The 24,476-nt window shown below is 52.1% G+C and overlaps 1 protein-coding gene across 1 annotated transcript; it reads right to left on the minus strand.

Moving 5' to 3' along the window:
- Window positions 1-1,670: 1,670 nt before the first annotated feature.
- Window positions 1,671-24,132, minus strand: LOC119104517 (Ig-like and fibronectin type-III domain-containing protein 1). Its single transcript, XM_037228232.1, has 15 exons — window positions 24,072-24,132; window positions 21,747-21,885; window positions 19,790-19,919; window positions 18,791-18,889; window positions 17,195-17,288; window positions 12,601-12,723; window positions 12,102-12,225; window positions 10,972-11,153; window positions 8,318-8,443; window positions 7,465-7,627; window positions 6,320-6,466; window positions 5,869-5,980; window positions 4,991-5,190; window positions 3,970-4,148; window positions 1,671-3,293 (listed from the first exon to the last, which is right to left on the minus strand). Exons 1-15 carry the CDS (start codon window positions 24,087-24,089, stop codon window positions 3,078-3,080), a joined length of 2,052 nt encoding a protein of 683 aa, XP_037084127.1. The 5' UTR covers window positions 24,090-24,132; the 3' UTR covers window positions 1,671-3,077.
- Window positions 24,133-24,476: the final 344 nt, after the last annotated feature.

The following is a 24,476-nucleotide window of genomic DNA, read 5'->3' on the forward strand; positions in this document are numbered from 1 at the left end:
AAAATCAGCGCACAAACATTTCACAACCGGCACACGTGCTCAACATTTGAAGGGCTCCGGAGGCAAAACGCTTAGCAGACACGTGTTCGTCATGTTATTGTCTTATTCTATGCGTGGCACGATTTGGTTTGTGAGCAGGTATGCGTTTCTGCCTGCGGAAGCAGAGTGTGGACCAGAGCTTGACTGATGTGTCAGCTGTTCGCTTTTGTCGGATGAATGCATTATATTCACTTGACTTTAGCGAGCTCGTATTTTTTGTTTGTTCAAAAAACAGGGAACGCATCTGCTGGTCTGGCCACATATGCATCACGTGCCTCCAGACACGTCAAAGGACAGCAACCTTATTTTGTGAAGCAGAATGCTGGCTGTGCGCTCATTGTTCTTGACGTGGATATGTTCCGGAACAATGCAGACAGCATGGTCATATGCAACATAAAAAAGTAGTGACACAAAGCCTGTTGACTTCAGAATTAAACCCGTGTCTATCTTCCGTTTATAAATCTCCTTGTGTGATGCGCAGCCAGCGGCGGTGGCGTGTGCTCGCGATGTCTTCGGGTCCGCACGCCCGTCCGGCCCACTCTTATGATCACAAATCACCCTTCCCGGCGACACTGGGTCGTGAGTGGTTACCAGCTCGCCCTGGTGCTGCCGACGAGAAGGCCAGCTGATGCTTGGCGGAGCCCTGGGGCGTCGTCGGGGTTTCTGAAGGACATGGATCCACATTATCCATCCACGTTGTCCGTCCACATTATTCGCATATCCAGTCATGCCTATGGCCCACCGAGAAGCGACTACTTCGTTTCGGACGGAACGTTTCATCTTTTACATATTCTGACATTTTTGGTGATGGTTCTCGCTTGCCTGTGACGCGACAGCTGTTTCTATTACTAGCAGACGGTAGGGTTTTCCGCAATTTTAAACCTTGGTAGTCACCTAACGCTGTTATGGGCGCAATAAAACGCTTAACGTTGGTGCGTTCAAAGCCCCTTATCTCCACCAGACGGGCATGTCCAGCCGGGGGGAGGGGGGGGGGGAAGGGGGAATGATGCTAGGGGACGGTGAGAGAGCCAAGGGGCGAGATGGACAACTCGTAGACCAAAAGTAGACTCGTAGGCAATGGCCTCAGGTTGTGGCCACTGAAATATCCAAAGGGGGCGAAATGGCAATAGCAATGGGCTGTCATCGGGGCGAGACCCATGTCTCCAGAACCAACGGCACCTGGTCTCAAAGCTCCTGCTGTATTTAACGTTTTCCAATAAGGTGCTACAAGCCTGCACTGCATGTTACTGCATCTTCTGGTGTCGGCAGTCCCGATAACTGCTGTCTGCGCGGAATGGTTGCGCAGAAGCTGTGATTTGTGTAGCCAGTCAACGAAAAACGGCGATATGATCATTGCGGAGGATGCACGCACAAACAGACTGCCCTGACTAGTATATCAGTGTCAAAACCATGCGATGAACTAATTCCCTGAAGTTGCCGTGATGTGGCACGGTGATTAAATGTAGGAAATTATTTTAAGAACTTGAATCTGGCAACATCAGTTAAGTCTCCAGCAGTCATATTTGCATCCACGTTGCGTTTTTTCTTCGAAATGCTCATCTTCGCCTCCCTAATATTTCGAACTAGAGCGGAAGAAGATCGCGAATTAAAACAGCAGGTGTATATGTGACATGTAATGCACGCTGTAGTCACTCGACGTGTAACAAAACACTCGCTGAGATGCACTCCACGCAAATCAGACGCACAGTCTTGCGCCCAGCGAAGGTATTCTTGGACACCAATCTCACCATGGGGCGAAGCGAATGGCGAAATTAGTTTTGACGCGTAACAACACGCTCTTTAGAGTCTGCCAGACGAACGTTTGTCTCAGCATCCGCGGCGTCCACAATCAATGGATCATGCATTGACTGTGCTGCGAGACAATCCACTGGACAAACATAACGCGGCCGTCGAACCTGACAATTTCGACAAATGTCCTCTGACAAACATGATGCGCTTGACACATGATGGCCTCTCCAACGACACCTGACAAGATGGCACGCCCAAAAATGACATCCGACACCCCGACAGGTCTGACGAGTAAGGCATCCAACTCGCGCCCACCTCAGACACACGCAAAACGCACACCGCTTACAATCTTGAAGGCCTAAAGCCATCTCAACACGCGCTCAGCACACTCGGACGCTGCCAACCTCCCATGCAAAACCTCCCACCCCGAGTGTTCACACCACAACTGCACGAGTCTCGACGAGGCGTCGGATCGCCGCACGCGTCACTCTAATGCCCGTACCGTCAGCTGGCGGTACTGATCCCGGCCTGGCGGTGCTGGTCCGAACGCAGACACAGCGTAGCAACCTCGCAGACTCCAGTACAATAGGGAACAAGTCAACGCGGTGTCTGTAAAATGCCAGAAGCGGGGCGAGCCGACGGGTGACACTTAGGTATACCGCGCCAATTCATTTCATTTAACGTGAACTGCAGGTGAGAAGAATGAACTAAAGGCAATGGAACGAATCCATATCAGAGAACCAACAGTCTTTTTGGAACACAGGTCCACCGCACGGAAAACAGCATACCGCAGACTCGAGCCAACGCAAAACAGAAAAAAAAACACAACGGCGGATACGAACGAGTTAGTTGTGACAGTCGCGGGGAGATTCGTGTACAAACGTTCACCACACCGCCAGGCAAACAGTTTGAGAACAGGGACCGACGTCACCAGGACGGACCAATCAACGCGAAGAGCCGCCATGGCCGCGAGCCGATTGGTCGACAAAAGTTCACGCCAGCTATGGACGCACGGATGGGAACAATGAAGACAACGCCTGGTGGCAGGGCTGGCTTCCCCCGGCGTCTGAGTATACGGCACGAGCTGATCACGTGGCAGTCACGTGATCACGGGCTAATCACGTGGCGTCAGTGCGTCACTCTATTCTTCCACCGAGCCGGCGTCGACTCACTACAGCCGGACAAGTCTGTGCCCCGATCACTCCGGTCGTAAGCGGCCGCCGCCAGCTGGATCGAACCGGTTCGAACCGCCGCGTCAAAGTTCCGCCCAGCCCGTCTGGGTCCACCAATCACTGCTCGTTCTCGAACTGTTTGAAACCGGCCGCCTTCGCGACCAATCCGAGGCCGTTGCGCAGTGCGCCGAACCGTGTCGGCGACGCTGATTGGCTGCCGCTCGACTGGAGCGGTTCCTGTCGGCGACCAGCCGAACCATTGCTGGCGTCGCCGTTGGTGACAGTACCGTTGGTGCCATTGGGGCCGCCGGTAAATGACGACTCGGACGTGTGCTGCAACAAGGCGAACGGGTTCTCAGTGCAAGAAAGTTGGTGGAATTGTACTATGTCGTTCTATGCAGTAATTACGCTATTGATACTAACTGGTATAACTTCGCGCAATCATAGTCCTATTGCACTTACCACTGCGCTGCACATAGTACTCCGTGACCTTGCGCTGGATCAACAGGAAACAACACCCGCCATAATTCACACATGGTCGAATGACATACCTTACGCAGATCAGTCGCCACCAGCACTATCAGAGAAAAAAAACAACGATGGAACTGCACGTAGTACATAATGAAATACCAACTCCCAGCAAAGCCAAGTTGGTGTTCTTAGGTCCATCAGGTCACCGCTCTCGCGCGTCGCACAAGTCGGAGAGAGATCACATCAAGAGATCGCGAGCGATATCGAAAGAGATTTCGCATACCGAGTCGGAGGTCCTCAAACCTAACCTACCTACAGGTTTTCCGGGTTCATCGGGCACAATCAGTACATGCTCTTTAACTTGATCCTGGAGGATATTATGACACGCCCTAAACCTCCGAACCACAATATCCCACAGCGCTTTTCAAACCAGGCTAACATCCACCCCATGTATGTCACCGAAGTTCCCAAACTTACTCCACTTGCCTGTGCATGAGGTTCACTTCCTGTGAGCCAGGAGTTCTATAACCTGACCCACCTGCAGGTTTTCGAGGTTCATCTCTCTCAGATAGCTGGGGTTCTCAAAGCTGACGCGGTCGCTTGCGGACGCCTTCCGTCTCTTGCGGCGGTACAGCCAAACGCCGGCCAGCATCAGCACCATGACCAGCACCAGCACCAGCACCACGGCCAGCACCGCGCCCGTGCTGATGTAGTAGTCTGCGGCGACGCGAGTACGGACGTGGGTGTCACGGTAAAACGGGCTACAGCGGGTTCATAGCTTCACAGCGCATATACACACACATGCCAATGACATCATACATAACACTGATAACCACCCAGAGATACTCTGGTGGTGACCCGACTTAACACCCATGAGCGTCACGGCACCTAACGGAAACCGCAACAGGAAGAGTCAAAACAAGGCCGGCAACAAGTCTCCAAACAATGGCCCCTGTCGCAGAACAAATGCGCTTCCACTACACTGAGCCGTCCTCTGTACTCCACTCACTCTCGTTTCCTCGTCCTCCGCGCCCCCACTCACTTTTGTCCCCTCATCCTCCGTACCGCACTCACACCCCACTCACTCTCTAGCTCACACTCTTAGAGCTCTCGGGCGAGACGAAGTCGCCAATACGGCAGCAGCGGCCGTGTTCACACAGAAATTGCTTTCGTACTGACGCATTCTCTTCTCTACATCACCAACAAGGACTCCTCCGCGGTGGTATTTCCACCGTATTAGTGCAGCCCGCGCGCAGCATTTTACACTTCCAATTACTATTTTTGTTTTTATATAATTACTATTTATTTATAAATTACTATTAATTATTACGCTTTTTACAATTCAAACAAACGGCATAAAAAACGGGAAACGGAAAAGACACCAGACACAGGAGAGCGAAAGCGGAACGGAAAATAAAACAAAACAAAAAAAGAAATGAAACGAAAGATGGAATCCACATCCAAAGCCCTTGTTCTTGCAATCACTTGTCGCACTCGCAAGCCCCCTAACATATGCCCCCTTACCACACTTCCGAGCCGCGGCCTCCTATCCAACTCACTATCAGTGCTCTTTGACGAGACGAACATGCGCCCGGGCATGAAGAGCACGGGCTCAGTGAGCTGGCTGACGCCGTAATGGTTGCCCGACTTCACCGCGCACTCGTACTCGACGCCAGCCCTCAGCCGCGAGAGACGGAGGGAGGTGGTGCGCGTGTCGTTGCGCGAGGAGATGTTGTCGCCCGGCGCCCGCCAGTACACCCTGCGGCGTGGTGACGGGTCACAGCGGGGGTCACATTGGGTCACGGCGGGTAACGTCAAAATCGGTGGGGTCACAGCAAAGGTCACAGCAGTCATGGCAGGATCACACGGGGTCAAGCGGGATCAAGTGGGGTCACGTTGGGTCATGGCGAGGTCTGGCGGGTCACAGCTGGGTCATGGCGGCATCAGACTGGATCAAGCAGGGTCAGGTGGGGTTAAACGGGGTCATGGTGAGTCACATCGAGGTTGTACGAGTCTCCGCTGGTTGGGCGGCGTCGGACAGGACCACTCGGAGTATGCTCAAGTCACATACGGTGTATTCTTACCAGATATTGCACCCCAACTCACATCATGCAAATGCCAAAAGCCATATACGGCATGTGGGCTGCTATCAGCCGTTCATCACATGGTCCCCGGCATGCTGGGTGCCGTCAGACGGATGTTCGTATATCATGAGTCCTGTGCCACACGTTACCTTCCAAAATCCAATTGCAATATCCAGCGTGTCACACATCATGTCTGCCTAATTCATCCTCAAAGTGTTACCGATATTTGTCTCTGCTCGTCGCCAACACTTGGCATATGACAGGTCACAAATCACCTGTTATCTGTCACTGTTATCTGTTCACCTGTTATCACCTGTTATCTGTCACCTGTCACTTCCCAAGTTCCCACCCACCTGTACACCTCCACCTTGTCCGCGTTCCGAGCCGGCGGGTCCCACAGCACCCGCACTTCGTTGCTGCTGACCGCCTCCACACGCACGTTGAGCGGCCGACTGGGCAGCACCGCTGAAATGCGTCATATGACGTCACTCAGGAGCACACAGGTACGCTAGCCTTGGTGATGGTGGACCGGGCAGCGCCGCTCAAACACGTCACAATGACATCACTGGAAGGCCACACGCGCTTCAGGGATCTAGACGCTGCGGACTGAAAAGTGCCGTTAAAACACGTCATAATGACGTCACGTAGGTCATAGCAGCCATCCGTCGAACATACAAAAATTCAGCATCTTTACAGCCGCCCTTACGCATGTTCTACCCTCTGTGTTACCTATCCTCATCGTGTATCCACGTTTCACGTGCACAACGCGCGACAATAACATCCCCTAAAAATCGCGCTCCTTACCGCGTCCCTCCTCGAAGCAGTCAACGATGTCCTTCGCGTAGCTAAGTGTGCACTCCTCGGTGCCGTCCACGGGCTTACCGCGGCACCAGTGCAGGCAGCGGCTGGGCACGATTTTGTCCGCGCAGCAGCGGCGATGGTCAGAGCCATCTATCGGATAAATGTATAGACGCTAGTCATTTGTCGCCGACGCCGACGTTGACATGGTCGGCCTCGATGGTGAGAGAAGTCCGAAACAAAACGTACGGCTAACGATGTCAGGAGCGTCGGCACGGGGGATCGTTGTTGTTGTTGATTGGAGTTTTAGGGCGCCGATCTTATTATTAATGTTATTATCTTATCCAAATTAGGGGGATCGTTGACGTGGCCAACACCGGCAACACTACAACAATCGACGGCATCGTCAGTGGCAGCATCTGTCAAGATTGCCAGCAGACAGAACCACAGAGCCAACAGAGCAGTGCAATCGCGGTACGAACCGAGCGCGAACTGGATGAATTCACCATAATCTGGTGTGGATTAAGTTAAAACCGAAGGTGATCCAGCGTCGCACATCGTTACCGACGTTGATCATCGGGTGTCTCAGCCAGAGCTCACCCGGCGTGTTCACTTGGCGTGACCAAAAATGACCCCAGTGCACCCGAGGTGATCATACGGCAAACCACTGTGATCACTTCGACTCACATGCATTAGGTTGATCTAACGTGACCCAGGTTGACATAACGTGACTCGGACATACCTAAAGGGACTACTGATGTATGTAAGAAATGTCTTAAGCTTCCGACTTTTGGTACCACGAATTTAGAGTTCTAACGATGACATTAGTCGTGCTTCAAGATACTTACCAAGTATTGGTAAAGTAACATGATCACGCAAGCATTGGCTCTGTCGTTGGTTATATTAACAATAAAGCCCATACTTGCTTCATAACGTCGCTTTAACCAGTACCTTCTAGCAAAGAAAACGTCAATGTTGTCAGTACAAGAACTATAAGCTCTTAACGCTGACCCACCCCACCTGATCTCTCACACTGCCCCAACTGATTTCTCATCCCGCCCCACCGATCTTTCATCCCTCCCCATCCGATCTGTCATCGAGCCCCACGCGATCTCTCATCTCGCCCCGTCCGATCTTTCATCCCAACATACCAGCAGCGCAGGTCATGAGCTTGCCCAGCTCCGCTGCGCACTCTGGGACGGCCAGCACGGCGTCCAGGTCGACGTCAAACGCGCATGCGCGCTGACACGGCCTGCTGACGTTGAGCCGTCGGCAGCACTCGGTCACGCCCAGGTCGTACAGCCGCGGCGCCTCCTGCGGCCAGCGGCAGCCAGGTCAGAGGAGGTCACGCTGGGGTCATTACAGACGACAGCCGGATCAGGGCAGGTCACACCGATGTCATGCGAGGCTTTTGGTTTGAGTCTGGAGTCGGGGACGGTCGTGATTTCTCTGGTATTGCGCTCGAATAATTATTTGCTTGAGCTATAGCATGTCAGAGCTATCATCCCTTCTTCCCTTCTTTGCACTCGCAGTCTAGAGCATTATTAGCGAAATCCAAAAGCGGTCTGCACACAACGAACTAGCTATATATGCAGCCTCCCAGATCTCACACATGGTTTAACGCAGTGGTTGAGCTGCGCGCCTGGGAAACCACAGGCATGGGGTTCGATTCCCTGCAGTACCCGCTCTCCCCGTCAGAAAGAGGGGAAAGCGACACCATGAAGCCTGAGAAGCTGAGTGCGTCGCAAGGCCCCAATGACGGCAGCCTGTTTTCAGCCATCTATCGTCTTCTCAGTTCCACTCTTTTTCATCTTTACCTTGTGGCTCCCATTTCTCCACTCCGCCTTCCGATTTTTTCTATATGCCTTACATGTACCATGACCACCTTCCTATCTTCCTCTTCCCCCTCCTCACCACCTGCCTGTCTCAGTGCCTCCCCATACTTGCTGCCATCCACCTTAACCCCTCCCCACCCACCTCCATCCCCACTCAACCCTTCCTCACCTGCTGTCTCTTGAGCGTCAACGTGTTGGTCATGGAGCCGAACACGTTCTCCGCGTGACAGAAGAACTGACCAAAGTTCTCCTCCGCCACCTCCCTGATCTTCAGCTCCATGGTGTACTCTCCTTCCTGGGAACAGCAGAGTCAGTCACATCACCGGTGGCTGAGTCGTCAGTCAGCGCTTAGAGCGCAGAGTCATGGGCAGGGTCCGCAAGGGAGGGGTGTGGGGGGGGGGGGGGCGCTGAGCAGTGAAAATGACGGAACCTTTCCCTAAAATGCGCAAACAAATGGGTTTCTCTCCCTATCTGGACCCCCCTCCCAACTGAATATAAAACTACAGCCCTGCCGCAAAGTCATGGTCTTTAATTCAATCCAACACTCCAGGAATATGGTCTCACGGTTTTTAGGTCACAATTCCTAGGTCTATCACTGGACTTACACTTGAGTCTATTGAAACGGTTTATCTTAAGGTCATCACATATTCTCGACTATTCCAAAACTGTACGAGGACTCGTGGTAACACTCTGCATCATCCCCATCTCCTCCACTTTCTAAAACGTTAAGTTACAGCAAGTCATTTGCCGCCTTTGCCAGATCATTCCGAATTTGTGTTAAGGACGTGCGTCGTCACGCCCCATGTTCCGAGGCTCAGGTGACTACATTAGCCTCATCAGCGCTCGGAGGCCATGGCGCGACCGAGATTCGAACCCGGGTACCCCACGTGAAAGCCTTAGGTGCTAGCCGCCCGGGCATTACCTCCCCATACCATTCCAGTTCTGCAGTGGATTCGCACGTCGTGCGTACAAGACATACCCTCCGTCCCTGCCGTACTCCTCCCACCCCCCCCCCCCCTCTCCACACTCCGGCCTGATTCCGCACTTCGGTCGTAGTGACCACATCGGCTGGCTCAAAGGCACGCAACCAGAAGTTTTCTCAGGGAGGAGCCAATTGCCAAATTTTTCGTATTTAAACAGATATCTTACACAATTGACCAATCTAGTGGAAAGCGTTTGTCTTCGTGAGAGGTCACGCCCCCCCCCCGCCGCCTCCTGGTGGCACCCAACTTGGCTACCTACCTGCTGTTTTGTTAGCTCTCTGAGCTCAAGTCTCCAGAGCTCCCCATTGAACCATGTATGTCTGGTGTCTGTCGTTTCCTTTCTGTTCCTGTGCTCTCTTTCCATGAAATTTTCCAACTTGTCGGCATAATTCTTTAAATTCCCCTCGTTCGTGTAAATGTATTTTTGCACTCAAAGAAAGCGAGCTGGTTTTTTTTCACGCGAGCTGGTTTTTCACGTATATATATATATATATATATATATATATATATATATATATATATATATATATACTTAACATCCATTTCCAAAGGACTTATGCCACATGCATGATTACGTTTGAGCTTCCAGCTAAGCATGAGCGTCGTCGCCACACAAGGAGCACGCAGGCCTCATTCAGCGCCGATATGTTTGGGGCAATACCAAAGCAAATGTATTATGCATCCGCTGTGCATCAGGGAAAGCGCCATTGATCTTATTCCAACGCTTGATCTGCTCAAGTCAGATTCAGAATGGTATCCGTTTAACCTTAAACAACAGCCAGCAACAACGGACTCAGCTTTCAGGGACTATCCCGATGAATGTTTCAACAATGATTTTAAGGCTGCTGGATCGCTTTTATTAAATAGCAGCGGACAAACTAACTCTTAAATGACTTCCAATGGCCCGAAGAGGAGGTCCAGAAAGCTCCATATCTGCATACACAGATTTGGAAACTTTTGTTTGACATTTCTGCTGGCCTGCTCTGATTGCAAAGTTTTTATTAGGCAACTTTGCCGGTAGATCCCAATGTAGGACTCTTAGCCTCACTCAACATACAATCGCACCCGAAACTTTACCTTCCGAGCAACGGATCCGACGCGAAAAATGCAGGACGTGAGATCCCACAGCCCATTTAGTAGACCTCGGGGCGTTCTGAAAACCTCCCGACATTGCAACAGTTGCTCAATGACAGTCATGCGTCTCAACTAAACCCTATCGGCATGATTCGGTTTGGAAGATCACCCAAGGCCTGCCATGACCTTAGGTTTTGACCTGGCCGGACCAAATACCGACTGATCCTAGCCTGCAGTTCCAGCATAATCCACAATCCTCACCTGACCTGACCTTGACATGGTGAGTCAGGTGTCAAATGTCATTGATATGTCATGTCAGGTCATCCTCACATGGCCAATTTCACTCCTGTTATAACATTTTCACAGGCCTAACCTGACTTCAAATCTCGACCTGGCGGCTGGCCGGGCCTGTGTGCAGTCCTGACCTGACCCACGACCTTGAACTAGATCCACGGCGGTGGACTAGACCCACTACTTTGACTAGACCAACGACCTTTGACTAGGCCTACATCCTTGGACTAGACTCACAACCTTGGAATAGACTCACGACCATGGACTAGACGCTTGAATTTGTCCTGACCCATGACATTAATCTGAACCTAGTTCCATAAACGAAAATAAAAAACTACGCATTTCTTACTTCTGTCGCGTGGACTCATCCATCAAAAGCCGCGGTCATCATGCCAACGCATTATGCCCATCAATGACTTAAGAATCGAGAGATCAGGAAAGGACGGCTGCCACCGGGCCTGACCCCGGCCCTGACCTTGCGGCCGCGCTGTGTGATGACCTCGAAGTTGCCTCCGTCGATGACCACCTCTCGTTTGGCGGCGGGTTGGCGCCAAAACACCATCTGGGGCTCGGGGCTGGCGTCCACTCTACAGCGGAGGGTCACCGAGCTGCCCTCCGGTGCCGTGAACTCGGGCCGCGAGGTCACGATCGGACGGCCTGAGGTCAAGGGTACAGGGGTCATTGTTATGAACTCAAAGCACGCGGTCACGATCGGACGACCCGGGATCACAGGGGCAGGGGTCACTATGGTGGACTAAAAAACACGAAGCCATGATCGGATTACTTCAAGTTACGAGGACAGGGGTCATCGTTGTTGACTCACAGCCAGGTCACCATCAGATGACCTGAGATTACGGGAAATGGGTCAATGGAACGGGCTAGACACCTGGGATTTTCAACAAGAGGTGACGATCTGAGGACCTGAGGTCAAAATGCAGAGGTCACTGTGACGGCCAAGTGTCACAAACAAAAGGAGATGACGATCACATGTACCCAGGTCTTCGTGATGATCTAATCGTCGTGAAAACAAAGGAGGCCACGATCGGACGAATCGAGGTCACGGGACAGGGGTCACCGACGCAGTCTACAAAGCTGTGACCACAGGCTGGGAGGACATGATGGAACGACTTAAGGCCACAGTGGTTGGGTCACTGGTGGTGAGGATTAGAGTCCCAGTTGGGGTTACTAAGGCGATGGGCCATCGAGTACACTACGGCAGCGGCACCATACCGCCAAAACGCGACGGAACAGTGTCACTCCCTCACAAAAATTACCGGATGACGTCACTGGCATTATTCAAACTGCAGTAGAAAAGCCTATGAATTGGCAAGCGCCGTACGATCAAGATCGACAGAAATAGGAAGTAAGTCGTAACATAAAAGAACTACCAGAGTAATAACGTAACTGTCTTAAATAACGTCTCGACCTCACCAGCAATGATCATGTAGCATCAATGCAACAGGAATTCTGTCAGGAATCCCAACATGCATTTAGGACCCATATCATAGAATGACATCATCTGAACAGATCCGACCATCTGACCACCCGCACAGCCACTTAAACACACACACACACACACACACACGTCATAATGACATCACTTACGGCTGATGACGATATGCCGGGTTGACTGCATGGGCGTGCCATACCCGTTGTCGGCGTAGCACGTAACCTGGGTCATGTCACGGCTCACGTTTCGAATCGACGTCACCAGGTGGCGGGTGCGCTCCTGACCAATCAGAACATGCGACGTCACAGCATGCATAGACCCTGGACAGGTATGACGAGTATCCTACTGAACCCGGCAGTATGTCACCGCAGTGCTTATGGGCTCGTAAACAAACTGGTCATTGATACAAAAGGGGAAGCTTTACGCTGTCCGAAAGGGTCCGGCGACGGCTCATGTTAGCGCACACGGCGTCTCACGTGAGGTTTTTGTACATGCTTATGACCGACCACCAATGAAACTCAAAGTACAACTACTTGCTCTTAGAAGCCAGTAAATACCGTCAAGGACCCATTCTTTTAACGCGAGCTTCGTTGCATCGCGCGGAACAAACGGCCCAAAAATTGTCTCGGGGCAGGTCCAAACCGCCACTCTTACCTCATGCACATGTCGTCCGTTAATGTACAGCGCCACCGTCGGCTCCGGCGAGGCCATGGCGATGCAGAGGACGGTCATGCTGCCGCCCTCCTTCACCATGTCCGTCGGGTGGATGGTCGGCAGCTGTCGACAGGCGGCGGATGTGCGGTACGATATGCTGTACGCGGTGTTCGCTCACAGTTGGGGAGCAGCAGATGTGGGTACCAGCAGACTACAGTACCAGCAGAGCAGTACCAGCTGGTTGTCAAGGGCGCTGTATGATCGCGTAGTCGATGCGCCCTAAAGCCCAAATGACCGGGCGCCCTGCCGGTTATGTACCACCAGACGAGGAGTTCACATCGGAGCCTCGAAAACAAGCCGAAATGTACAACAAGCCTTCGACCAAAAGCCACCCATGGGAGGTAGGTTTTTGTCTTTCCTTGACTTAGGTTAGTGAGTCCACCCTTAAAAAAAACATAGAACAAACCGCCACAAACACAAACTTAATGTGAAAAACATACATTATACAAACACATATGCATAATGTACAAACCGGTGCCGTCAGCCTTGACATCACCGCCCTGTCAAGCGCATCTTCAACGCTAGCATACCTGTGACTGTGGTCTATCTGGCAAATGCCTTTAAAAAAAAAACGAAGTGCACAAATCACATGCAGGCTTTGAGAAACGAGAGGGCGAGACGAGTTTTCGGTGCGACGAGGCGAGGCGAGAGCAAGAGACCTGTCCAGTATCGGTTCGATGAACATCTTGGAGACGCGCGCTTAAGTAGACTTGCCACGCCCTAATGAGCATGCGTTGCAGTGGCATGCTAACGCTCTAAATCTTAGCACTGCCTCTCGCATCGAGCCTCTTTCAGCAAACCGTGACTGAACCGAGACCAAAATTAGCCCTTGAATTCATATAAGAAATTCGAAACCAGCCTTAAACACGATGACTAGTTTCAGGCCGACACACATGGCCAACCTGGCTTGTCACCAACATAGCATAACCTTGTAAAACTGAGAGCCGGGCCACATCCATCCTTCCTTCCAACGTTCGGACTTGCTCCAGCGCTTATGGCACACCCACGCCATATTTTCGAGAGCTGCTTTCGAGAGACATGATCTCTCCCGAACAGTAGTTACGGGCAATGCTGAGGCAAGTGGCAATTTGTGCATGTTGGGAAATGTGTTTGGGGAAAAACACCTGTCAGTCGTACGTGGCTTGGAGCCGAAAGCTCGTGGTACATTTTGGTTTTTATTTTAAGATTGATATTTGGCATGCAATTGATCATGCGTCCCTATTACAGCGTCTACAACCATGCCAGATTTCCTGCGAAAAACTGAACAGAAGCTTCAAGCACTCAACTAAATGTGATTCGTAGTCCTAATTGGACGTGCCACAGCAAAACCTTTCATCATGAGGCAAATCATCCGGATAACTTTTCATTTAGCCGTAGAGGAAGGCATAATTGGTCTTAGCTGTACCCAGTTTCACGTCAGTACACTTGTTGTATTGCGCTTAATTCAATTTGGCGCGAAGTGGATCGACTTCATATGATTTGAGCTTGGGGTAGGGGAAACGTTTTCCATCCGTGGAGGGGCATGTTGTTGAGTCTGGTACACAGACGATTGGTTACACCAAACGCCACTGAGGTCGACATGGTTCTCCATGGCTACAACAGGCAACAGCCATACGTGTCAGCCCAAGTTAGCTAGTAAAACCGGGGAGTAATTTGGCCAGCAGCTAAATTTCCTAATTTTGTCCCGTGCCGGTCGCAGACCTGGAACAAACGCGTCTTCTCATTGGCCCGCGGCCGCTACATTGACCAATAACAGGATGTTTTACAGCTGGATCGACCAATAAGAGAACATTTTACGGCCCGACCGACCAATGAAAGACATTTTACACCGTCCGCGCGCCGAAATGTCGCCTGATGCTGATCATACTGCACCGAAGCAGAAGTCGGAAGCGAACAACGTGTCGTCCCCGGTAGAGAATTGTAACCACACCGAAGCGTCCGCAGCAGAATTGCAGGAAGAGAGCGAAGGTCTAAATCCATATAACCACAACCTAATTCATCTAGCTCGCAATACAAGGAGCTGTATATAGCTAAACAAAACGTTCAAAAACCTAATGAATCCACTCCGCGCCCGTTGTTTCATTCTTTGCAAGCATCACTCACATCAGAAACCTGCAACTCATCACGCCACCTGTGATGAGTTATGGACAGCTGCTGCTTTCCATTGTCAGCGCTGTTGTTTTCTCCGCCGCCTCCGCTCTCTGACGGTCACCTGCGCCAGCCTCTGTAGCACTGCGCTCGGATGACTGTAGCACCACCGCCCTCGATTAAGCTCGACCGCGCCGGCCTCTGCAGCACTGCGCTAGGATGCTGTCGCACCACCGCTCTCTGTGAGGCTCGACCGCGCCGGCCTCTGTAGCGCTGCGCTCGGATGACTGCATCATAAAGCCTGGCTGGCCGCAGCTGCGGTTACGCCGAAGCTGGGGTCCCTCTCGCCGTCACACGCTTCGGCTGAGCGTTCTGCTGTCGGTCTCCTGCGCCCACCCCTCCGTTTCGTGGGGACGACCCACGAAACGGCATGGTATGTCACCGCAACATTGCTACCTGTCTGCATATTTTCCGTTCTCTTCTTAAAATAAAAACTACAATTCAAAGCGGCACAACAATAAACACCAGTTCGCGCGAGCAAACCAGTACGTCTCCATTATTTTCACTCTTGTTTGTTCTGTTTGCCATCCCCTCCCCTCCACCGTAACTCATTCACGCTATGTTCTTCTGCTTGCCTTGCCTTTCGTACCGTTGGGACGCTGGGCTGGCCAACGTGAAGCCATAAAGCGAGCAATCAGAAAACGACTCTCAGGCTCCGCCTAGTCACGCAACCGGCGGACGTGTTTACGCTCACCCAGCAGACTGGCTCACTTAACTGTTCCCAAGCCCGGCCGGAGAGCTCGTTCGTTTGGTTACTGCCACACTACACTACAAGCCTACCGCACAGAGGCGTCGGTAAATGGTTTGGCGGCTCTTGGCAAACTCAAACGACCACTCACAGGGGCGGAAGTTTCACGCAGCTGCAGAGAGCGCTGGGGCCAACACCGGGACCGAAACTATGTGGTCTCCACAACTTTCAGCGTCCTCCCAGAAACCCCTAGAATAACAGCCTCGGAGGAGGGGAAAGTTTTGTTGACGGCACGTGAGGGAAGCCGGTGAAGACGCCGACAGCCATCACCCGTGAAAGAAGCCGGTAGCGGCCACAGAAAACCACCACTCGGAAGCACAAAGCCGGGCAAGTGAAATTTGGTTTGGTCAGGTCAGAGTCTTTGGTTGGGTCAGGTCAAAGTGCTTTGGTTTGGTCAGGTCACAGTATTTTGGTTTGGTCAGGTCAGAGTACTTTGGTTTTTGGTCAGGTCAGAGAACTTCGGTTTGGTCGGATAAGAGCACTGTGGTTCGGTCAGGTCAGAGTGCTTTGGTTTGGTTCGGTCAAAGTACCTTGGTTTGGTCAGGTCAGAGTCTTCGGTTTGGTCAGGTCAGAGTCTTTGGTTTGGTCAGGTCAAAGCACTTTGGTTTGGCCGGGTCGGAGTACTTTGGTTTGGTCAGGTCAAAGTACCTTGGTTTGGTCAGGTCAGAGTCTTCGGTTCGGTCGGGTCAGAGTCTTTGGTTTGGTCAGGTCAGAGCGCTTCGACTTGGTTAGGTCAGAGTCTTTAGTTTAGTCATGTCAAAGTCTTTGGTTCGGTCAGGTCAAAGTACTTTGGTTTGGTCAGGTCAGAGTCTTTGGTTTGGTCAGGTCAGAGTACTTTGGTTTGGTCAGGTTAGAGTCTTTGGTTTGGTCAGGTCAGAGTACTTTGGTTTGGTTAGGTTAGAGTACCATCTCCGCGGCCAAAATCTGAGGCTGGATTTACGGAGACGGAGAAGCTAAAAGAAGATGGCGATAATGCACCAACCCTGTGTTATCACAGACCCCCGGGGTTACCCTACACAGTGACGTCACCGATGATTGGCACGCTGACGTCACCGATGACCTGCGGAATCTGGGAACGCTACAGTCGTGACTTAAGGCAGTAGCATGCTTACGGCATGAATTGGAGCTGTGATGTCCGAAAAAAATGAATGTTGGTAAGGGGTTGCATGACAAGGACAGCATCATGTCCGAAATTGTAATGTTTTTGCGCTAGGTCAGAAAGTCTGCATCTGGAATGAGAAAATCTTCACACAGACTTGGAATGATTTCCCTACGACTAAGGAAACCGCTCTTTGGACTGGCGGCGTCTCATTTGCAGAAGTGTCCAACTGAACTTAATAACGTATTATGCACACATCAGAAACACACGAAGTGCAGAAGCAGAACCATCACACGTAGCACGGGATAGCCTGTTGCTGACTGAACGCTCCAAAGACAACCTACAATCAAAACAACAACCGACAATCTACAATCGGCAATCTATATAACGGACGCCTCGTGCCTCGCGCGCTTCCACTGTCGAGATACCTGAGCCAGTCGCGTGCGCTGATTGCCACGTGCCTCCACACACGCGGGGTAAGCCTGTCTGGTCCACAGTTGAAATATCTGTGCCAGTCGCGTGCGCTGATTGCCACGTACCTCCACATACGCAGGGTAAGCCGGTCTGGTCCACAGCTGGAGTGTCTCGGAGGGCCGGCTTTCTCCCGTTCCACTCAGCGCCGTGATAAACACGCTGTGAGAGGCACAGAGCCGTCACATACCGTCACAAACATACCGTTACAAACATACCGTTACAAACATACCGTCACGGACATACCGTCACGGACATACCGTTACAAACATATCGTCACAAACATAGCGTCACGAGCATAGGTCACAAACATACCGTCACAAATATGGCGTCGCAAACATACTGTCGCGAACATACCGTCACAAACATAGTGCTACCAGCATACCGTCACACACATACCGTCACAAACATACCGTCGCGAACATACTGCTACAAACACAGATACGAGTAGAGGGATCCCTCTTGAGCCTGAATTTCTACTTTCTTTACCATAGATGGTTCCCAACAGAAAGTTGAAAATCGGCGTGGTGAGTACTCAGTGAGCATCGCGCCGCCGTATCACATACTCGGTGCGCCCCCCCCCCCCCCTCCCCTCCCCTACTTAAGACAGTTGTGGCTGCGTTCCCGGATAGGTGAAAGCACTAAATAACAAACCAAGCACAATTAACACAAATTCTAACAGACAGGGGCGCAGTCAGAAAACACTCACTGCCGAACTGAAAGTGCAGTGTAACAGAACGCTCGCACTGTTACAAAGGGGTGAATACACAAACTTAAAAAGGTCACTGGAAGCGTGAACATAGAAAAACATGCCAGGCACTGGTCACTTCCAACCCAGACTGGTGGGTACGCTTTCAAGCGCAAACCATGTTAAAAACTGGTCGTCTACCTTAATCAAACATGAAAATCACACGTGCACTTCTGTACGGTTTTGGGGACAAAACGGTTTCAAACTGTATCCTTTATTAGCACATGATTCAGCGGATCCTCCGGGCTAAGATCGTTTAGAAGATTCTCCAAAAAAGTCACTCTCTTAACCACACAAACATAAACGTCATTACACAAAAGAATTTCAGCAAGCCCTCGATGCCTCGCGCAAACGATTTCATGGCGCAGTTTGACTCAGGACAGACAGCAACCATCAACTTCGAGCAGTAGCCTCCGATGCATCGCAGAACCAACCCGACTGGGGAGCGACCTTCGATACCACGGATAAATTAGCAGTTTCCAAGTTGCAAAGAACCAAATGAAGAGGAAGCGCACAAAAAGCAGCATTGCGAGCAACGCCTCTCAACTGCGTAACTGCCCCCCCCCCCCCCCCTACGGTCTATAGATTATATTTTCTGTGCTGACTCTGGGTTATGCATGCGACCGTCGCCTGCCGTCGCCAACACACCGCGGCGACACGCATATTCACTGGACACAGATGACTTGCAAGACAAAACGCATATTTTTAGCCGTGGTTGGTTCCGCCAGCACAGTGTACCCGGCAAATTTCACTCAAACTTCAGAACCTGGTGGAATCGACTTCTTTCACATGCAAAACTGAAGCAGCTGGTCGCGAAGTCGGATGCAGGAAGTCTAAAAAAGTGTTGGGAAGGGGGGAGGTATTGCTGCCGCCCGCAAGGCAGTGAGCAGCCTCTGCCGCTGCTGTGATGACGTACATGTACTGGGAGTTGGGCTGAAGCTCCTGCAGTCGGTGAGAGAGAGCGGCCGTTGTCACGTTGGTGAAGTCCGTGGCGTTCGGACCGCGGTACGAAATCCTGCGGCAAAGGTCACCGCAGAGGTCAAGGTCACCGCGGAGGTCAACGTCGCTGCAGGGTTCAAGGCCAAAAAGATTGGAACATGCCAATGCGGGAAAACGGCAGGTAACATGAACTGCAGCGTGAAATTTGGAGAAGGGAACAAATTCAAAAACAGGAAAAGGTAAATTCACGAACGTGGTGGGACACTCTCAGAAGCCCAGCAATTACGAGAAATGTTAAGTGAAAGCAGACTTGTTGTAAGTCAACAAAGAACTGTAACCTTAGCACGATGTGACTTAGCACTTAGCACTTGACACGATGTTCTACACTTTCGCGAAGCCAGCTATGCGATTCCAACACGAAAATGTTCGTCTTCGTACCACATCTGCCAGCGTCTCGCGTCAAGCAACACTCAGGACCATAAAATGAGCAATAAACACACAGTGGCATGCACGGAGGGCGGGGGGAGTTGGACGAGTACAGGTGAGGGGAAAGGTTGTCCAGACTAACAACTGGTGGTCCGTGGGAACAGGTCTGCCGTGATAAAAAAGCAAAACGCTTCTTTTTATATCGTTGGCGTTGGCAATGCACGGCAGTTCTTGACCTCCCATACCAGCATCTGAACAGCCCGGTGGGGGGGGGGGGGCAATGTTAGGGGGAATGAGCTAGAAACGCATGCTCAGATACAGCGGTTGAGAACAATCACTGATTTATAATATATATATATATATATATATATATATATATATATATATATATCACGATATTGCTATGGCAACCTAGGCCCGCGCCGCCAGCCGTGGCATCGGCACCAGCTTTCCAAGGCAGAAGCTCCGCCGGATCCACCAATGAAAATTAGCATGTGGCGAATGCACCAATCGGAGCTCACTGGTAGCGGATGCACCAATCATGACTCACTTGTAGCGGATACGATCGGTCGGATGGGAGATGAGTGGCGGCGCCCAGCTGATGGTTAGCTCGGTCGCTGATAGGTCGGTTACGCTCAGACTGTGCGGGTGTGACGTCATCGCCTTCTGCATGACGTCATCTGTTGTCGGCAATGAAAAAAGAATGCAAAAATTTGATATCTCCGGCGTACACACGCGTACAAATAACTACGACAGTATATATGAGCAAAGACCAGTTAACAAAAGCAAAACGGCAACACAGAAAAGAAGAGAAAGAAAGACGCATATTTGCACATATCCTTGCGATATCCTATATCCTCCCTTTACCATATTCTTGCAAAGCCAACATAAATAACCAATGACAATATATTCATGCCCCGACAAGATATGTATCGTTTAGTCTCTCCTTGCACGCCTCACCCACCCTCACCAACGCACTACAGACTGGCCACAGCTCCAAATGACCGGTTACCCCTCCCCTTCCCCGCGCGACATCCCCCCGCCCCCGTTCGATCCCAGCGGCTCTGGGTCGGATTAATTTAACGAGCGAGCGCCGCGCCGGAAACCGAGGCTCCACGGGGCGGAACAGCGCCGCAGGGCATCGGCAGGATTGGGGGGGGGGGGGGGAGGCTGGGGAGGTCGAGAGACAAGAGATGCGCTTAGCCGGAGCTGGAACAGAGGGCCAGATTTCAAGCATGTCGTACGCAGAAAAGGCATTTGTGGTCTGCGATCAGGCCGCAGGCAAGTGCAGCCAATTTCCGTCCCGATATTGCAGAGGTTGAAAGCCGGTTCCTTTTTTGCTGCCAACAATTATTTCGCTATTGATGTAAAACAGGCGCGAGTTCAGGCCTGCAGGAGAACCGTCTCGATTTTCCACATTCGCCACGCATTGCCAGCAGCGGCTTTACTACACTCGCTGCGAACCGTGACCGTCGTTAGCACGCGCACGCCTCCGAATATGTGGGCGAAGTGGCTGGTGAATACCACGAAACGTGCCGGGTCATTAGCGTCGGGCCCTCTGCAACCAGCCGCGGTAACGTCGGGCCTTCCAAAGCCAGCTGTGGTAACGATATCCATCAACGGAGAAGCGGTGCCAGCGATTGCCACTTCGCGTGGTGGGAGGGCTTTATGGGAGCGTTTATGCCAGCGAGCATTTTATGACTCAAGTTTTACCTTTCAAGTCACGTCATTCACTCAGTGATACATTACAAGGCTGACGATAAGGGCGATTGCGTTTACATTTACGATTACAAAGCGATTACAATGCGTCCACATCACAATGAATCCCCCCCCCCCCCCCAGTGTCCATCAGTGGTTCCTCCCCTGTACTCAAGATTGATGCAACGCAGTGATTTGTTTCACTTTAGCCAGCGCCTTCTAATGACGGATAGTCGCAGCACGGAGACCTCGCCAGAGGTCTGGCACGACTGGACCAGACGCCTCCATGTCTGGCGCAGACGTGATATTATTGCCATCCCCGAACAAAAACCGACAATGCTGCTAGTGCAGTGCAGCAGAGAGTTGTTCGCAGATACCGCACATGCACTGTCACCGCGCCAGTGCACCGACCACAGCAGGGCTCCGATGGCGCTTGACGAAATCTGAACGTTGCAACCATACGGGCGATCGTGTGCACGACAAACATGTCACAAACACGACAAACAATTCACAAACATGACACACGATCTTTGCAACGACGTTTAGGATGCTGTTGGAATGCATGGAGACACATCCAACCTGCCCAATGTGCGCATTTGCAGCCAGCATCTCTAAACACGTATCAACCTAAACGATATTGATATTGACTCTCATGGTGGTGTTAACTCTCACAAGGCACTCACATTGCACGGCGTCTTTGACAGAAACTCTCACAAGGCACTCACGTTGCGCGGCGTCTTTGACAGGGATTCTTACAAGGCACCCACATTGCGCGGTGCCGTCGACAATGACTCTCACAAGGGCCTCACCTTGCGCGGTGACATTAACTGTGATGACCGAGGTCGGCAGGGAGGTACCGTGGTCGTTCACCGACACCACTGTGAAGCCGTACACCTGGCCTTGGCTCAGGCCGCCCACCACGGCGAACTCCTTGGTCACGTTCAGCACCTGCCGGGCGCCATAATGACGTCACAAGATCACAGTTGTCCAGGTCAGCGCGACCTGCGGCGATGGGTTGAGCTGGGCGTGGTGGTGACGTCACAAGATCACAGTTGTCCAGGTCAGCGCGTCCTGCGGCTATGGGTTGAGCTGGGCGTGGTGGTGACGTCACAAGATCACAGTTGCCCAGGCCGGCGCGTTCTGCACCGATAGGCTGAGCGTTTCGCGCGCTTGCCCCGGAGCTGGACGTGGATGCGGCGCTGGGAAGCCGTAACGGGCGATCGAGCATGATCAGGAGGAACCGACCGCTTGACGATGGGTAGATTTAAAGAAAATAAGCCTGACATGCTCAGGAGAAACCGACTGCTTGACGATGAGCAGGTTAAAAGAAGGCAAAAATCCTCGAAAATGGAAAGCGGCTCCACTACCTTCGAGAGTAAACCTAAAAAGGAACTTTGAGCACAAGGAGTCCACCCCACCCCGCAGTACATTTATTCACAGCGCCTAATCCAGCTCCAGCCATGAATATTACAAGCATCGCCGCACGCAATATACCCTACGGCTCCCCACTTCTGAAGTCGGCTGGCTGCTCATCACGGTCTGTGTGTAACGCTTCGGCATGATTGTGCTAATGGTCGCAGCGATAATTAAACCGCTACATCACCCTAACGAGCGGCTGCCGCAGCTCCGCCTCTTCCACAGTGGTTCTTAGTAACGCTCCTCTGTCTGGTGTTACGCTGTCTAGCTCTTTGATAGCGTAACACCAGTGACATCGGTTAGATAGTGTAACCGGTAACACATGGTTTCAACTAACCTATGTGTCTCCGTCACCTCCAACTTGAATTGCAGACTCTGCTCCAAATATCCCGGACTTTAGTCGGTCCATTACCATTTCTGGTCATCCACTGCATCACCGCCGCTCTTTCACCTCCTGGCTTCCCTCTTGTCCATGCTTTCGATACTGTCACGTTTCAATTGCCGTATGTTTCTATTTAGCTTTGAACCGCTCTCACTTCAAAATCCAAACGTCACCCTAACCTTATGACGCTGCAGCGAAATATAGATTTGACATTAACACTAAAACATACGTAAATCTGGTATTTACGTCAAGTTGTTTGCTGACATTCAGGCACAAAAGCACCCTTTGTCGCTCTCTCCTAACGTCCCCGCCTCTATTCTACCCTGTCAATTCTGCCGTCCTCCTGTCTCTGCATCTCTCTTGATTCCCTTTACCACGGTCTCCTTCTCGCTACAGGTCTACCTTTCGTCTCCACTATCCCATTCTTTCTCCCTCTTCTCTTCACCCCATGTTTGGTTCGCCCTCCGCCCTTACTCTCGTCACCATCGTCATCTATGACTGCGCAACCATGGTTTTCTTAAGGTGGGGCAGGGGGGGGGGTGCTGAACGCGATGAAAATGCATACCACACCGACTTTCAACTTTCGTTGAGCAGCCAATCCGCGGTGAATAATTATAAACTGCAGAGCTGAGAAGCGACGGGGGGGGGGGGGGCGGAGCGCTCCTCTACCCCCCCCCCCCCCTTGGCCGTGCCGTTGGTTCACTAACTCGCCGCCCACGCAGCACGGAGGCTGCTGACCGAGCAGCGGCCGGCAAAAAACACATCTTAACTGCGTCAGCCCACCCTACCCGGTCACCGGTTCGTGAGCGAAAAACAGGACGCTGAAGATGAACAGGAAATGCATCAAGATCAGCAGTTCGACGTGCGGCCCTCCGCGAGAGACAGAGGGAGGGGGAGGGGAGGAGAGAGAGAGACAGGGGGAGGGGGAGGGAGGGCGAGCCTCTTGACAACCCGTAAGCCACACCAAGTGATCAAAACGAGCCATCGAACCATCAGCAGCGGCGACACAACAGACCGCTTGCTACAACGCAAGTACTCGCCTCTCACAGCCACTCCACACGACGCTGCCAACACAGGAGGCCGCGCCTGCGCTGCAGACTAAGCCCACACCGTCTCATTACCGGGACCATTACGCATCCTCGCAACCGGCCGTCAACCTGCCGCCTCATTCTATCACCGTTACCTGATCCCACCCACGCCCATTGCAACAGCTTCCGATTGAGTCTGCTTCCGCGTAGTCGTTACCCACGCGCTCGTTCCCAGCGCGTGGGTTCTCGGCAGGGCTCGCTAGCGGAACAGCTCTGCCTGACTCGGGTCGGGCCCACAGTGTCCTCACCTGATCCAGCTCCTCCATCCCCAGCGTGCTGCGTCTGATGGTGCCCACCGGACCGTACCGCACCTGACAACGGGCGAGACATTGGGTACCGCACCTGACAACCAGTGACACACGGAGTCGCACACCCGACAATGGGCGACACATGGGGTACCGCACCTGACAACGAGCGATACATGGGCCGTACCGCATCTGACAACGGGGGACACAAGGGTATCACACTTGGTAAGGAGCGACACATGGGACACCGTACCTGACAACCAGTGACACAAGGAGTTGCACACCTGACAACCAGCGACACATGACAAGCAGCGTATGAAGTCGCACACCTGACAACGAGCGACACACGACAACCGACACTTGGAGTCGCACACTTCGCAACGAGCGACACACAACAAGCGTCATATG

Source organism: Pollicipes pollicipes, unplaced genomic scaffold (assembly GCF_011947565.3).
Source record: "Pollicipes pollicipes isolate AB1234 unplaced genomic scaffold, Ppol_2.1 Scaffold_6052;HRSCAF=7182_pilon_pilon_pilon, whole genome shotgun sequence".
Classification (NCBI taxonomy): Eukaryota; Metazoa; Arthropoda; class Thecostraca; order Pollicipedomorpha; family Pollicipedidae; genus Pollicipes; species Pollicipes pollicipes.